Raw genomic sequence first — 14,619 nt, 5'->3', positions numbered from 1 at the left:
GAGCAAGTCAGCAGAGAACAATGCAGTAGAACCTGATGACTTCGGAAGATGCCAAGAATCAGGGAGAAAGGCTAAACATGAAGCTTTTGGCAGCTGGTCATGAGTTCTTGTTGTGTGGAGGAACTGACCTGGGCAAGGAGGTCGGTAAGAAGTGGGAGATTCTGACTCCGGGAGCTTGGAGATATATCCTACTCATAAAATGCTTTAAGCCGGGCGGTGGTGGCGCACGCCTTTAATCCCAGCACTCGGGAGGCAGAGCCAGGCAGATCTCTGTGAGTTTGAAGCCAGCCTGGGCTACCAAGTGAGTTCCAGGAAAGGCGCAAAGCTACACAGAGAAACTCTGTCTCGAAAAACCAAAAAAAAAAAAAAAAAAAAAAAAAAAGCTTTAAAAGAGATTGGTGTGTGTGTGTGGGGTGTGTGTGTGTGTCGAAGGATGCTGGAGAGATGATTCAGAGGTTAAGAGCACTAGCTGTTCTTCCAGAGGACCTGGAAGAGCCCAGCATCCACATGATGGTTCACAGCTGTCTATACTCCAGTTCCCTCCGGGGATCCAAACTTCTCTTCTGGCCTCTAAGAGCACCAGGCATGCAAGTGGTACATATATATACATGCAGGCAAAATACCCGTACATGTAAGAGGGAGGAGGAGATGGAGACACAGGTGGCCTGGTGAGACGGTTTTGCTCACTGCCTGCTGACTGACTTCAATCCCTGGATCCTGCATGATGGGAGGAGAGAACCAACTCCCAAAAGTTGTCCTCTGACCCATACAAGCATGGCATGGCACACACGCAACCCCCAATAAGTAAGTGCAAATAAATAAGACTGGTGACAGATGTTCAAAGCCTGCTTTAGGCAAAGGGTGATATGAACCTAGAAATTTGATGGGATTAAGATATACAGGCCAAGCCTATCTGTACTATTTCCTCCCACACCCATCCTGAATTGAGGGTTGAAAACAAAACAACAACAACAATAACAACAAAAAACAACAACAACAACAAAAAAACAAAAGAAAGTATCATTTAAAACAGTGCTTCTCAACCTTCTTAATGCTTCCACACTTCAGTACAGTTCCTCATGTTGTGGTGACCCTCAACCATAAAATTATTTTTGTTGCTACTTCATAACTGTAATTTTGCTATTGTTATGACTCATAATGTGAATATCTGTGTTTTCTGGTGGTCTTAGGCGACCCCTGTGAAAGGTCGATCAACCCTCAAAGAGTTCCTTCCCCTCTTCTTTTTTCTTTTCTTTCTTTTTTTTTTTTTAAAGATTTATTTATTTATTATGTATACAGTGTTCTGTCTGCATATACACCTGCAGGCCAGAAGAGGGCACCAGATCTCATTACGGATGGTTGTGAGCCACCATGTGGTTGCTGGGAATTGAACTCAGGACCTCTGGAAGAACAGCCAGTGCTCTTAACCGCTGAGCCATCTCTCCAGCCCCCCTCTTCCTTTTTCTTTGTTTTTTTTTTTTTTTTTGTTGTTATTGCTGTTTTTGTTTTTTTGTTTTTTGTTTTTTGTTTTTTCAAGACAAAGTTTCTCTGTGTAGTTTTGGTGCCTGTCCTGGATCTCTCTCTGTAGACCAGGCTCGCCTCGAACTCACAGAAATCCACCTGCTGGGATTAAAGACTTGTGCCACCACCACCCAGCCTCTTCCTCTTTCTTAATTTAAAAGAGTTTGACACAGGGTCTCACTATGATCACCTGCATTTTTTACTTAACGAACTTGAAAACTTTTCATTGTTGTTGTTTGGTTTGGGGCTTGTATCGTATACCTCTAGACCCTTCCCTCTCCCAAGCCCTCAACCAGGACCAGAGAACATGGGCTGTTGATGAACTCATGTTGTTTTGATGATCTTCTCAAGGTAGAGCGGACATTCTACATCCTAACCCTCTGGGTTCTCGGAGCATCTTCCAGCCAGCCTGAGGACAGTGTGAGCAGAATCCTGTACATGTGGATAATGTCTGTTTCTTTACCTGGCACAAATGAATGATTCCCTTTACAGAAAAAGAAGATAGCTTGTCTTAGTTTCGACATAATATTGAAGTGGGACGGATTCAACTAGGAAATTGATGTTTGTTTTTCTTAATGAAATGGCTCAAATTCGCAAAGATTTTTGAATGATTCTGTATCTTCAGGATTTAAGCATCAGGAGATGGGCTTAGTGGGTGGCCGAGGTAGAGCACAGAAGGGAACAGACTGTGAGCATGGCATTTCAGCCTGGAGGGTCTGTAGTGACCTGGAGTGTTACAGATAGGGCACAGTAAGGTTGGGAAGACATTAGGGAAGAGGGCAGAGAAGGTGCATTAGGAAGCCTTGCTCAGCAGCTGAAGGATGGAGAGACCAGCGTAGAGGGCACAGAGGCGTGGCAGAGTGTCCGGATCCCACATGTACTGGGGGCCGGATCTCTGGACTTCCAGGCCACTCAGCCCCACTAGGGCTTCTGTGAGGGTCAATTCCTCCTCCCCGAGGGAGGAGAGCAGGTCAGGCCGCAACGGGAAAACACCCTCTTTATCTTGCAGGAAGTTCTGCTCCATGGTGCTTTCAACCTGCAAGGGACCAAAGTGGCCTGAAAAGGAGGTACCAGAATCTCTCTCTCTCTGTCTCTCTGTCTCTGTCTCTCTCTGTCTCTGTCTCTGTCTCTCTGTCTCTCTCTGTCTCTCTCTGTCTCTCTCTCTCTCTCTCTCTCTCTCTCTCTTTCTCTCTCTCCTCTAACAAAGGCAGGCTGATTACCCTAAAAATCTAGGGAGAGGAGAAGGCAAGCGTTCCCAGGATAAGGCAGGGATCTCTAAGGCTGCTCCCTCCCTAACTCTCCCTGGCATCTGTTGCTCGTTCTTACCAGCTTCAGTTGCACTGGTAGGATCTTTTTCTCCAGGGACTTTACTAGAAGCTTCTGTTGGGCTTCACTTAACACTGGATGGAAAAGCAGAGAAAGAAAAATGTGTTGCTGGTACAGAAGGAACTCCAAACTCCAAACAGTGAAGTTACAGGATTCCTGCACTCTAATCAATGAATCCCATCCATCCATCTGTCCACCCGTCCGTCTGTCCATCCATCCATCCATCCATCCATCCATCCATCCATCCATCCACAGTTGAACTCCTGCTCTATCACATACACTTTTGCTGGCCATCAAATAAAAGTTGTGACCCTTGACTGAGTAACGTGGTATACACCTTTAATCTCAGCATTTCAGAGGCAGGGGTATATGGATCTCTGGAGTTGGAGGCCAGATTGTTCTGTGTAGTGATTTCCAGGCCAGTCAGGGCTATATACTGAGACCCTGTCCAAAAAAACCACAGCAAAGCCAAATTCTAATCTTTTACTGCACTTTTGGGGAGAAGACAAGGCCATGTTTTTTGTTAGTTTTTGAGGCAGATCTGTAACCCAAAGTGGCCTCAGACCCACAGTGATCCCCGTGCCTCAACCTCCTGAGTGCTGGGATTATAGGCATGAGCTACCACAGCGGTGACAACCAGGGTGTAAAGGGAGTCAGAGATGATGGGTTTCCTTTGGGTTTGGCATTTGATAGAAAGTTTCTTTTCCCCCCTCCACTTTATTTATTTATTTGTTTATTTATTTAGAACAGGCTCTCACTATGTAGCTCTGGCTGTTGTGGAACTCTCTATATAGATCAGTCTGGCCTTGAACTCAGAAATCCACCTGCCTCTGCCTCCCAAGTGCTGGGATTAAAGGTGTATGCCACCATATCTGGCTTTTCCCCCACACTGTGTGTGTGTGTGTGTGTGTGTGTGTGTGTGTGTGTGTGCATTCAAGCACACTCATTTGCATGCCATGATGTGTATGCGGAGGACAGAGGACAACCTGCAGGGGTGGTACTCCACCATGCGGGTTCCAGGAATTGAATTCAGGTTGTCAGGTTTGGCAGCGAGAGCCTTTACTCACTGAGTCTCCTGAGTAGTTACTCTCTCTGAAATTAAAGCTGACAGGTGGGCAGCAATATGGAAGTGATGAACTTAGCTCTATGCAGAAGGCTTAAATATGTAGCTAAGTAAATAAATAAATAAGGACCAACTGAATCCCTAGCAATGAAACCAATGGTGATGATTTCTTTTTGTCCCTCCAGTACCAGAGTTTGAACTCAAGGGCCCCTTAGCATTGTGTATGCCAAGCAAGTGCTGTAGTGCTGAACCACATACCCAGCTGGAACCAGTTTGAAAAAATGTACATATAAACCACTGTAGCACAAACCACCTGGCATCCACTCATTCATTCATTGGGGAAGTCATACCCATGATTTATTCTTAGAGAAAACTGCCTAACTCACTCACCTGTTAGAGCCCCAAGGAAATAGAGGACGGCGCCCATGACATCCTTTGACAGCAGGACATCTTTGGGGAGTGCTTCCAAGGTCACTTCGTGTCCCTTGTCCAGAGCCCCTTCAAGCTGTGAGGAAAACTGGGTGACTGACACCTCAGGCAAAGGTCTAACCTAGCACTCGACACGCAATAGTTTCTGGACTCAGGCTGACTCTCTCCCACTTCCTATTTCTTTTTTGGGAAGCCAGGTCCTAGAACATGCGGGTCTGCTAGGCTCCTTGGTTCCTGGGTTTTGAGCTCTGGAAGGTTCAAGCTGTTATCCAGCAGAGGGCGCCACTGGCCTGTTGCTACCCTCTGACCATCAGAGGGCGCCTATGCCTTCCGGGAACTGTACTGAGGCTCTTTCCCAGGGACTAAAGGGCCAGTGGTGGCCTAGCAGCCTAGGTACACTTGTCCAGCCGTGGGACAGTATCTGCCATGGATTCCACAGCCTCTGTACCACTGTCAGTTCCCCCTCCCCATCCGCAATGGCCCGCCACCACCCACTCGTACTTTCTCCCACGCTTCCTGTTTCCCCCATGGCACCTCACCGTCTGTTCAAGGTCTTGGAGCTCTTTTTTCTTTCCTAGGAGATTGCTGAGGGAGGTGAGCAGGGAGCTCTGTCCCACTGGACTCAACTTCTCCACTTCTTGAGTCTCTCTCTGAACCTCTTCTTTTAGTGTCTTGAAATCTTCATGCATCTCCCCTAGGGGCACAGTCAATGCCACAGACACCCCTTCACCAGGCCCCTCCCACCCAGCACATCCTCTCTGCGGGCCCTGTCACACCTTCCTCAGGACCCAGTACCCTGCTTCCAGCTTGAATATGACTTTTCCTCTTTACCAAGGTGTGTGGTTATGAAGTTACGCTAAAGCCTTGGGTCATGAAGGATGGAGCAAGGAGGTGGACTAGACCCCACGCAGTCAACTAACAGGACAGTTCCTCACACCTCCATTCCCGCGACGCTGCCCTGCACCCCCAGGCTTCGTCCTGTCCCAGTGCACAGTTGACTCCTGTATTCAACCACTCCAGCTAGCCGTTCAGGGGAAGCCCATTTCCCCTTCTCTTGAGTTTGTGGAAACAAGGCCTTTGACAACTTAGAGACAGGTAGAGGCCTGGCACCCTAAAGCCCATCCCGTCTGTGTTGGAGAGAGCGGCTTCCTGGAAATAGCTTTAATCCCAGGACCTGGGACTCAACCTTTTTCCTTCCACCCCAATGCTTCTCCCCCTACCTGTGTGGCAAAGTCTTGAAAGCATTCACAAAACTCCTTACCAACATCAGATGCCTGGATAACTGAGAAAATAAGAAGTAAACAGGCAGGTAAGAACACGATCCTTCAGAGTGGCAGCCATCCCTAGGCAGTGAGTCTCTAAGCCCTCTGAGCTCCCAGCTGTCTCCAGAGTCCTCTTGCCCCATTCCTGGGGAACGGAGCCGAAGAGCTAATACAGTGTGAAGAGGGCACTCCGACCAAATTGGTGTCGCCCAGCAGCTGAGTGACTCAGCGCCTCCTGCCCTAGTTACTGGACAGCGGATACGTGTGGAACAGGTTGTAGCTACTGAGGCCCTTGACAACAAAGGTCTGAGGCAGCCGAGCTCCTGCGCATCTTGTCCACAGATCTCCCCCTTCCACGGCTTTTTCTTAACTTCCTATCGGAAGTTCTGCCGTAGTTGAGGGACAGTTGTTGGCTAAGACCTGTCCCACCAACTTTCTGGTCAGTCCCACGGAGGAGAGAAAGGAGAGTTTTGAACTTGAGTCAAGAAAGTTGTAAAATGAAAGGAACACTCACGGATGAACTTCTCCTCTCCTGGCTTTTCTGAAAATACAAACAGAGCACATCTGTCAGGACGAACTCTTGGCTGCCTTTCGCTAAAAGCCATTGTCAAGATAGCCTCACTGCATCCTTATCATGCATCGTTATGAAAACACGGAGACTCTGTTAGCACACCCGTCCCTATAACCTTGGAACACCTTGTCTCCAAATCTCTGTTTCTGACTGTGCCCCTGGCCTCTGTTTCTTTGTCCCTTTTGGGCAGTATTTATATTCCACATCTCTATCTGTCTGAGGACCCAGGAAACAAGAGCAGACAGGAGCTGGGGCTGTTAGAGGCTGGGAGATTTTAGCAGTTAACATGGAGCAAGAGACGTGGGAAGCCTGTAAGAGGCGCACTTACCTCCTGGAGGGAAGGTCTGCATGCTGTCATTGCAGATGTGTGGGATGTCTGTAATGGACAAGAGAAGACACCCAGGAGGTCACAATCGGCTGCCACATCCCTCCTTCAGCCTCAAGCCCAAGGGTTCTGCTTAGGACTAGATTCTGCCCCTCAAATGCCCCATCTAGTTCTCTACCCAACCCTTACTGCTGGAAGTTGTAAGTTCTCGCCCACAATAGCGTTTTCTCCCCTGAAATCCAGTACTAGTGTCAGGATCTGTCTCCTCCTTGGGCTTCCTGAGGTCCAAGGCTGCGCTGGTTTGGTCTCTGTATCTCGTGCCCAGAGACACCTGGAACTCAGAGGTCCTTCCCCTCCTTTTCTAGAGCAGCCTCTGCTCTGTCTCCAGCAATGGGCAATACAATGTGCTGCCTCCCCCAGCCCCTTCCCCCATCACGGGAAGAGAGGACCAGGATGCCACTGCACGGATGCAGGCAACCGTTTTCTTGAGGGGAGAATATGCTGGTCTCTGCTCACCCCACTCATCTTTGCCGTTGACCATCAGCTGTCTCACTCGAAAGGCCAGAACACAGCCCTTGGGGATGGTTACAGCCTCCTTGTGGTTCACGGATCCCTAGGATTACACAAGGAGAGTCTGTGAGTCCTCTGAGATCTTACGTAGGAGACGTGAAGAGTTGGGGCAGGAGGCAGGTGCAGAGCCGGGGCTGAGAGCCTTTGAGGAGACGAGAGGTTGGAAAGCCTCCAGCAGGCTGTTCTTTCTCTGTGGTCTGGACTTGAAGCCTTCCCACTCATTTCTAGGGCTCAACCTCTATCCACCACACTATGTCTGCTTCTGGATTGGACGTGTGAAGGGAACTGGGCAGAACTGCCTGTGCATCATCCTCCCTCACCTCTCAGCTTTCTTCTGTCCTGCTTCCTCTTCCTCTACACCAACTGCTCCATTCATATCTCATCCAGTAAGTCTTCCATGGCCAACTCCTCCCTTGGATCCCAATCCCATCCCACCTCTCATGAATACACTCACTAGATGTATGAATAGATATAAGAGATGCATTTACTTCTACTGAATTTTTCAAGCCTACATCCTCTGGGCTTTAACTGTGTGTCTCATCTATACGTAGGACTTTCTGAAAACAAGAAACTACCCCGACCTCAGGGTCTCACCACGTAGCCCAGACTGACCTTGAACCTGTGACCCTCTGGCCTCTGCCTTCAGAGTGCTTGGATTACTGGTGTGCACCACCACCATACCAGGCAGGAACTCTGCTCTTCAGCTTCGGCAGGGGAGGGGTTGGGGGACTGAAGATAAACTCAGTAGCAGTTGGCCTGCTCCATATTGTCGGTAGTATACGGAACAGGGACCTACCCTGCTCGGTACCACTGCTCAGAGGAGAGGGGTGTGTGGCCAACTTGGCTTTGGATGCTTTTTTTTTTTTTAGGTCATCTATCGTGAGTAGGCACCGTTCAGAGTTAATGGAGCCTGTGTGTGTGTGTGTGTGTGTGTGTGTGTGTGTGTGTGTGTGTGTGTGTGTGTGAAGCAAACCTGTAGTCCCAATGGGGCAAAGAACGGGAGTGAGAAGCAGCCTTCTGCCTTGCCAGCTCTCTCCAGAGTGACCTCCTGCACCGTCTCCACCACCTCCATCACCACGTACAGGTTCTCCCCGCGATCCCGCATCTCCTTCAGGAACGGGTGATCTGCTGCCAGTTTCCTGAGGCAGGAAAAGCATAAGGACATCACTCAGCGTCTCCTCACCAGGGCCAATGTTGGTGCTTTGTATTTATACTTATTTTATTTTTGAGACAAGGTCTCACTGTACAGCCCTGGCTGGCCTGGACCCCTCTGTGTCGACCGAGCTGGCCTGGAACTCACAGAGATTTACCTGCCCTGCCTCCCAAGCACTGGGACTAAAGGCGTATGTCACCATGCCCCGCAGTGTCTACTTTTTAATCTGTCAACTCTAGCATCCAGACAGTAAGGTGCCAGGGAAGGAATGCGGCCTCCACTCAGACCTCAGTGCAAACTCAGACCTCCGGCTTCCTGGCAGGGCATCTGCTTTGAGTCCGAGTTGCCTCATCTATAAAACAGAGATGACGCCAACTACCTCCCAAGGTGCAAGATAAACCTGGGCAAACAGCTGGAGGCTCAGCACCTGGCTTGGGCTGAGGCCTCACGGTCACTTCCTCCTCTCCTCCTACCCTCAGGAGCAGGTTCTCCTCTTTGGCCTCTGTTCATGTGTCTGAGGCCCTCTCTGTCTCCTTTTTCATGTTTTGGTGTGTGTGTGTGTGTGTGTGTGTGTGTGTGTGTGTGTGTGTGCATGCCTGCACATGTATGCACGCATGTGTGATGTATGTGGACATGGAGATATGTACTACAGTATGGGGGTCAGGTGACAGCCTCAGGTGTCTGTCTTTACCTTCTGCCTTGTTTAAGATAAGATCTTTTGTTGTCTTCATATCCCAGGCTAGCTGGGCCCTCCTTCCTCCAGTTCACACTCCCAGGGATTCTCCTGTCTCTGATCAGCCCTTATCTCGCTGTAAGAACACTGGGATCTCAGAGGCATGCCAACACGTGTGTGGCTTTTCCATGGGCGCTGGGGATTAAACTCAGGTCTTCACACTTGTGGGACAAGCAGTTTACCTGCTCCCGCCTCCATTTCCCAGCTGTGGATCGTCCCCTTCGTCTCGGCTCCGTTCCTAATCTCACCTCTTGTCATCCCCAGCGCCTCCCCTCCACTAGCTCCTTCCAGCTGTAAACATGTCTCTGCCCCTAAGAGACCCGCTTTCGTTCCCTGGAACACTCCTTCAGATTGCCAATCTATTTGTCTCCTCCACCTCACTGGTAAGTATCTCAAAAGATACTCCATTCTCTCTGTCTCATCACCCCAGCGTTCTTTCTTCTGATTGCTACTTCCTTCTGATTTGGCTTCTGTTTCTGCCCCTCAGCTGGAACCACAGTGGCCCCGCACTCTCTAAACTGGATGGCCCTCCCTAACTGTCCAGTGTGACTCTGTCCTATCATGGCTTCCAACTGCCTGCCACTTCTCATATCTCTCTGGTTTCTAAATCATATACATTCTCTCTGACTCCCATTTTCCAGTTGATTTGGAACCTTAATACTTTCTGAAAAAAATCCTCTGAGATTTTTTTTTTGTGTGTGTGTGTGTGTGTGTGTGTGTGTGTGTGTGTGTGTGTGTATGCCAGAAGAAGGCATCAGACCCCCTAGAGCTGGAGTTACAGGTGCTCGTGAGCTGCCCAATGTGAGGACGGAGGAACTGAACTCTGGGCTTCTGCAAAAGCAGCAAGTGCTCTTAGCCGCTAAGCCCTCTCTCCAGCCCCCGAGATTCTGTTTCTATGCCTCCTCTCTCTGAGTATTCTCCAGCTGCCTCATCTTCCGACCTGGTTCCTGCCATCTTGATCTGTAGTTGTTGACCACCACATGTTCATCTTTGTCCTGACCTCTCTCTGAGCTTCCGGCCCCTTTCCCAGCTACCCCTTGACCATTCTCAGCTGTGCCACAAAAGGAGCCGACAACCATCCCCACAGAACTGCCTCTCTCCTGTCCTCCTGTTTGTCACCTTTAATGCCTTGGAATGTCACAACCTAAGTCAAGACCCAGAGTCACAGCTAACAAAACCCTCACCATCGCTCTGCACTCAGAGGCTGAGTCTAATCCCTCCCGGCATCCTTTGCAATAAGCCCTGAGTCTAATCCATCCCGGCATCCTTTGCAATAAGCCTTGCGCCCATTCCTCCCTGCATTCCAGCCACACTTCCCAGCTCATGTCCTCATTTTAAACCTCTGATAGGTGGCGGGACAGTGTCTTCCCTGAGATTCCTGCTCCTAATCCCGTCTTCTATCTAATGTACTTCTTCATCTGGTCAGGTCGACCATGAGACATCAGAGCAGCAGGGTCTCCCTGGAGTCTGTTTGTTGGGCTCCTACCTGCTCTGGTTCACCCTAAAACCTTCTCTCCTTCCTTTTGTGCCTCCTTTGCATCTGTCCCCCTAGTTACTGCGCGGTCCCTCTTGGATTGAGATATCTCACCTGCACGCCTTTGTAACGCACTTCCCCTCTCCCTGATCCCCAACTCATCGTTCAAAGCCTAAACCCAGGACTACCACTTTGTGAGGGTTTGCTTTACTTCCCCAGCCAGACGGCCAGCCCCCTGGCCTGCCACAAATCTAACCGAGTGCTTCCCATGCACTTATCACTTCTTGTGTTGGATAATTACTCTTCTGTTTTGTTTTTTGAGACAGGGTTTCTCTGTGTAGCCCTGACTATCCTGGAGCTCACTCTGTAGACCAGGCTGGCCTCAAACTCAGAGATTCGCCTGCCTCTGCCTCCTGAGCACTGGGATTAAAGATGGTAATTATCCACCACCACCCGTCTAGATAATTACTCTTACACAGTAGTTTTCACCCTCCTACACCACAAGGTTCTTGGACATAGACATTCTAGGTACACCAGCACATAATAGGATGTTTTACACTTGGTGAGAACTCTGTAAATGTTTACTAGGTGACTTAGCAAACATTCAACCCTTTCCTTCCGGCTCCTCCAGTCCTCACCTGCTACTTTCAACCACTACTTAATTATTTAAAAGTCAGGTCCCCTGTTAAGCCAGATGCATGTCAGAGCCTTGTATGAACAACCTTTCTGCCACACCCCTCGTCTACTGGGGCAGCATTCCCTAGGTGCATGGATGGAGCCAGTATGAAGCTTGCTTTATGGGAGAGAGTTCTGAACAGTCTCTGTAAGGAACAGTTCCTAGCAACCTCTGCCTTTTCCATTACGTTTCACAATCTTAGGGTTGAAGGAACCTTAGAAACTATCTTCCATTCCTAACGTTCTACAGCGAAACAAAACAAAACAAAAACCCCTGAGGTTCCCTGAGAAGTGACTTTTCCAAGGTCACACACACAGCAAGTGAATATGAACATCTGAATGTTCCAGTGCGCGCGCACAAGAAAGAGAGAGAGAGAGAGAGAGAGAGAGAGAGAGAGAGAGAGAGAGAGAGAGAGAGAGAGAGAGAGAGAATGATATAGGAGGGGGCTAGAGGACGGGAAGAATGTCTAGGAAATGTCTTGGTTGCACCTAGAGTTGCAAAGGATTCCCTCTTGCACCTGCTAGACTTCACCATTGAGCACTTGCCCACCCCACTCCCGAGGGGAGTTCTCTTTAAAGATTCTCCTGTGTGGACTACATTAAACAAAGATCAGGGTGAGAGATTTACCCTTCCACTTGTGGTCCAGAGCATCTTCTATGCACTGCCCAACCCCATCCCATCACCCCCTCAGCCCCGCCCTCTCTCACCTCTCCTTGTGCAAGTTCTCCAGAGCCTTGGGAGCCACGCTGAGTGTCTGGACCTCCAGCGTGCTGCTTCGAGACAGGCCTGCCGTCCCCTTTACCTTCACCGTCTTTGGTACGTCCACGTCCCCCTCTACGCGGGCATCCAGCATGTTCTTAAAGCTGAAGTTCCCACAATCTGTTGGATCTACAGGAGGGAAAAGACAGGTGCTGAGCTGAGATGCACCCCCACTGGCGCCTCAGCACCCAGTGAGAACTTTGGGCTTGGTGACACCTAACCACATCAGGCAGGAGACGGCTTCAGAGTCTTCCTTGTGGTCCAGATGGCTAGCCCTAGCCCCTTGGGAACCCTTAGAGCCCAGCTGTGCTGGAGAGGCTGACCTGATGGGGAGCTGCCAGGCTCCAGCACGTCCAGGAGAGTGTAGTCGGTACGGACATAGCGGGCCCCCCAGAATAGAGTGCTCTTCCTCTTCCTCAGCACCAGGCAGAAGGGATGGAAGCGTTTGAAGTCGATGAGGCTGTCTAGGGGTGTCAGGTCCCCTCGAGGGTTCAGCTGTCTAGCCAGGGCGCGGGTGACATTCTCAAACATAGTCATTGTCTCTGTGGAGAAAGAGGTGGAGACTGTCTAGATGGCTGCTGAGGACACCAAGACCTGTGAAGGACTGTGTAAAGAGGGGTCACCAGGCTTCACTCCTAGAGCTGAGGGAGACCTTAGAGAGGCCTGCGTTTTTGAATGTTGGATCTGGAAGGAACCCAAGGATTCCTATTTGGTGATGAAGAATCCTGGGCTCCAGAATTCACACGGCTGGTACGAGATGACAGACCTCCCCTTTGTCAAGGGCTCTCTCTCTCTCTCTCTCTCTCTCTCTCTCTCTCAAGAGAGGGTTTCTCGGGCTGGAGAGATGGCTCAGTGGTTAAGAGCACTGACTGCTCTTCCAGAGGACCTGGGTTCAACTCCCAGAACCCACATGGCGGCTCACAGCTGTCTGTGACTCCAGTTCCAGTTCCATAGCAAAACACCAATGCACATAACATAGAAATAAATAAATAAATTTAAAAAAAAAAAAGAGAGAGAGAGGGTTTCTCTGTGTAGTTTTGGTGCCTGTCCTGGAGCTTGCTCTGTAGACCAGGCTGGCCTCAAACTCACAGAGATCCGCCTGCCTCTGCCTCCTGAGTGCTGAGATTAAAGGCGTGTGCCACCATTGCCCAGCTGGGCTCTTTTCTTATTACATGATCATGTCTTCACAGCCACAGAGTCCAGCTGGTGTATCATCAGCAGGAGAAGTGAGACTTCCTCTCACACTAGGGGACGGCTGTCACCAGGACCTGGGACACTTGGGGAAGGAAGCAGCCAGCACTTGGGCCATCACTTGCTTGTACCCCGCACGTCCCTCACACCCACCTTCTAACAACATGGCTGTAAGTGGACCAGTTCCCCAGGCTCCGTCCCACCCACTTTGCCGTTGTTATTTCTGCTTACACTATCCATTTTCCAATAGAAAGAGTTCGTATTCATCCTGTAAGACTCAATTCAGGTCACCTGTTACTCCTTGGGGCATGTTAGTGACTCTGCCTGCATTCCCAAGGCAGCTTGTAGATCCACTTCTGAAACACCTGCTAATTCATCTTGTTACCATCTGTTCACCTGCCTGTCTCGCCTACTGTGATTTCCCAGAGGCCAGGAAATGGGGCTTAGTCACCTTTGCAGCATCAGCACCAGGCACTGTGTCTGGGAGAAAGAAGGGAAGAGGGACCGTGACCCTGGGAGACACGCTGGGGTGAGGGCCAGGGACCTGAAGGCCACCATCTTAGGATTCTGTCTTTGAGATCCAGGCATATCACCTGGACAGCCAGCAGACACCCCCAGATTATTCTGGTGAGTGGAAGCAGACACATCAGCTAGCCTCCACGGGCCTCACTTTCCTTCCTTCCTTCCTTCCTTCCTTCCTTCCTTCCTTCCTTCCTTCCTCCCTCCCTCCCTTCTTCCTTCTCCTTTTTCCTCTCTCTCTCTCTCTCTCTCTCTCTCTCTCTCTCTCTCTATATATATATATATATATATATATATATATATATATATATTCCTGAGACAGAGTTTCCCTGTGTAGCCCCGGCTCTCCTGGAACTCTCTATAGACCAGGCTGACCTCGAACTCACAGACATCCACCTGCCTCTGCCTCCCAAGTGCTGGGATTAAAGGTGTGTGCCTCCACTGCCTGGCTGGGCCTCACCTATGTGTGGTACTTGCTGGAGGTAGGAAACAGGAGGTGCACACACAGATGTGTGGGGCCATCCTGCCACCTCCGCTGTGCTTTTCAGCCCTCGTTCCCAGAAGGGCTTGGATGACATAGGAGAGCCCCCAGGGACCAGATGAGCGTACCTGGGCCTTGCTCTTCACCAGAGAGGCACTCAAAGGGCTACCTCTCTCAAGCCTGTCATGACACCCACTCCCGGTGATATCCAGGGGGACTTTTATGGCCATAATAAAAGCTAGGAAATCCCACACCTTTTTGGTCCCAACCTTTCCCCTAGACACCCAGAATGTCCCCCTGTCTCCTCTGCTGTCATTGTTCTTACCAGGGAAGGAGTGATGCTGGGTCCTGTCTGGCAGCTGGGTGTGGGGTGAGGGCCCAGAGCTGTTGTCTGTCTGTTGGCAGAATGACCATCCCTTCCCAGGACAGGCCACTTTATGCCTCCACAGTGTGGAGGCGGGATGTAGGCTTCCACAGACCCTGCCTGTCTCAATGGCTCCACCCCTTTTTGTTCCACTTCCAGGAGAACAGCATTAACCTGTTCCAAGTGTGCCCCGCCTTAGGCC

The 14,619-nt window shown here is 50.1% G+C and overlaps 1 protein-coding gene across 3 annotated transcripts; it reads right to left on the bottom strand.

Moving 5' to 3' along the window:
* Nucleotides 1–2,271: 2,271 nt before the first annotated feature.
* Gsdma (gasdermin A) lies at nt 2,272–12,399 on the bottom strand. Of its 3 annotated transcripts, XM_059269668.1 has the most exons (11): nt 12,186–12,399; nt 11,811–11,991; nt 8,041–8,206; nt 7,014–7,110; nt 6,501–6,548; nt 6,116–6,142; nt 5,601–5,621; nt 4,879–5,033; nt 4,301–4,415; nt 2,848–2,921; nt 2,272–2,557 (listed from the first exon to the last, which is right to left on the bottom strand). In XM_059269668.1, exons 1-11 carry the CDS (start codon nt 12,397–12,399, stop codon nt 2,315–2,317), a joined length of 1,341 nt encoding a protein of 446 aa, XP_059125651.1. In that variant the 3' UTR covers nt 2,272–2,314. The 3 variants fall into 3 exon arrangements, with proteins under 3 accessions (XP_059125651.1, XP_059125650.1, XP_059125652.1); XM_059269667.1 differs by lacking the exons at nt 5,601–5,621; nt 6,116–6,142 and having other exon boundaries at nt 4,879–5,066; nt 6,480–6,548; XM_059269669.1 differs by lacking the exons at nt 5,601–5,621; nt 6,116–6,142; nt 8,041–8,206; nt 11,811–11,991 and having other exon boundaries at nt 4,879–5,066; nt 6,480–6,548; nt 12,186–12,242.
* Between the last annotated feature and the right edge of the window lie 2,220 nt (nt 12,400–14,619).

This window comes from Peromyscus eremicus, chromosome 8a, assembly GCF_949786415.1.
Source record: "Peromyscus eremicus chromosome 8a, PerEre_H2_v1, whole genome shotgun sequence".
In the NCBI taxonomy this organism is placed as follows: domain Eukaryota; kingdom Metazoa; phylum Chordata; class Mammalia; order Rodentia; family Cricetidae; genus Peromyscus; species Peromyscus eremicus.
The sequence above is the reverse complement of the archived record's forward strand: the minus strand, read 5'-3'. Positions and strand labels throughout refer to the sequence as shown.

What these genes read in the sequence shown, in the direction of transcription:
- Gsdma (XM_059269667.1), bottom strand. Translation starts at nt 12,399, where the DNA reads ATGACTATGTTTGAGAATGTCACCCGCGCCCTGGCTAGACAGCTGAAC. An exon ending in TAAGTGCGCCTCTTACAGGC is followed by an intron (nt 5,067 to 6,479) that starts TTCCCACGTCTC and finishes AGGGGCCTGGTG; the next exon opens with AAGGGGTGTCTGTGGCATTG. An exon ending in TTTCCTTGGGGCTCTAACAG is followed by an intron (nt 2,922 to 4,300) that starts GTGAGTGAGTTA and finishes TTTTCCATCCAG; the next exon opens with TGTTAAGTGAAGCCCAACAG.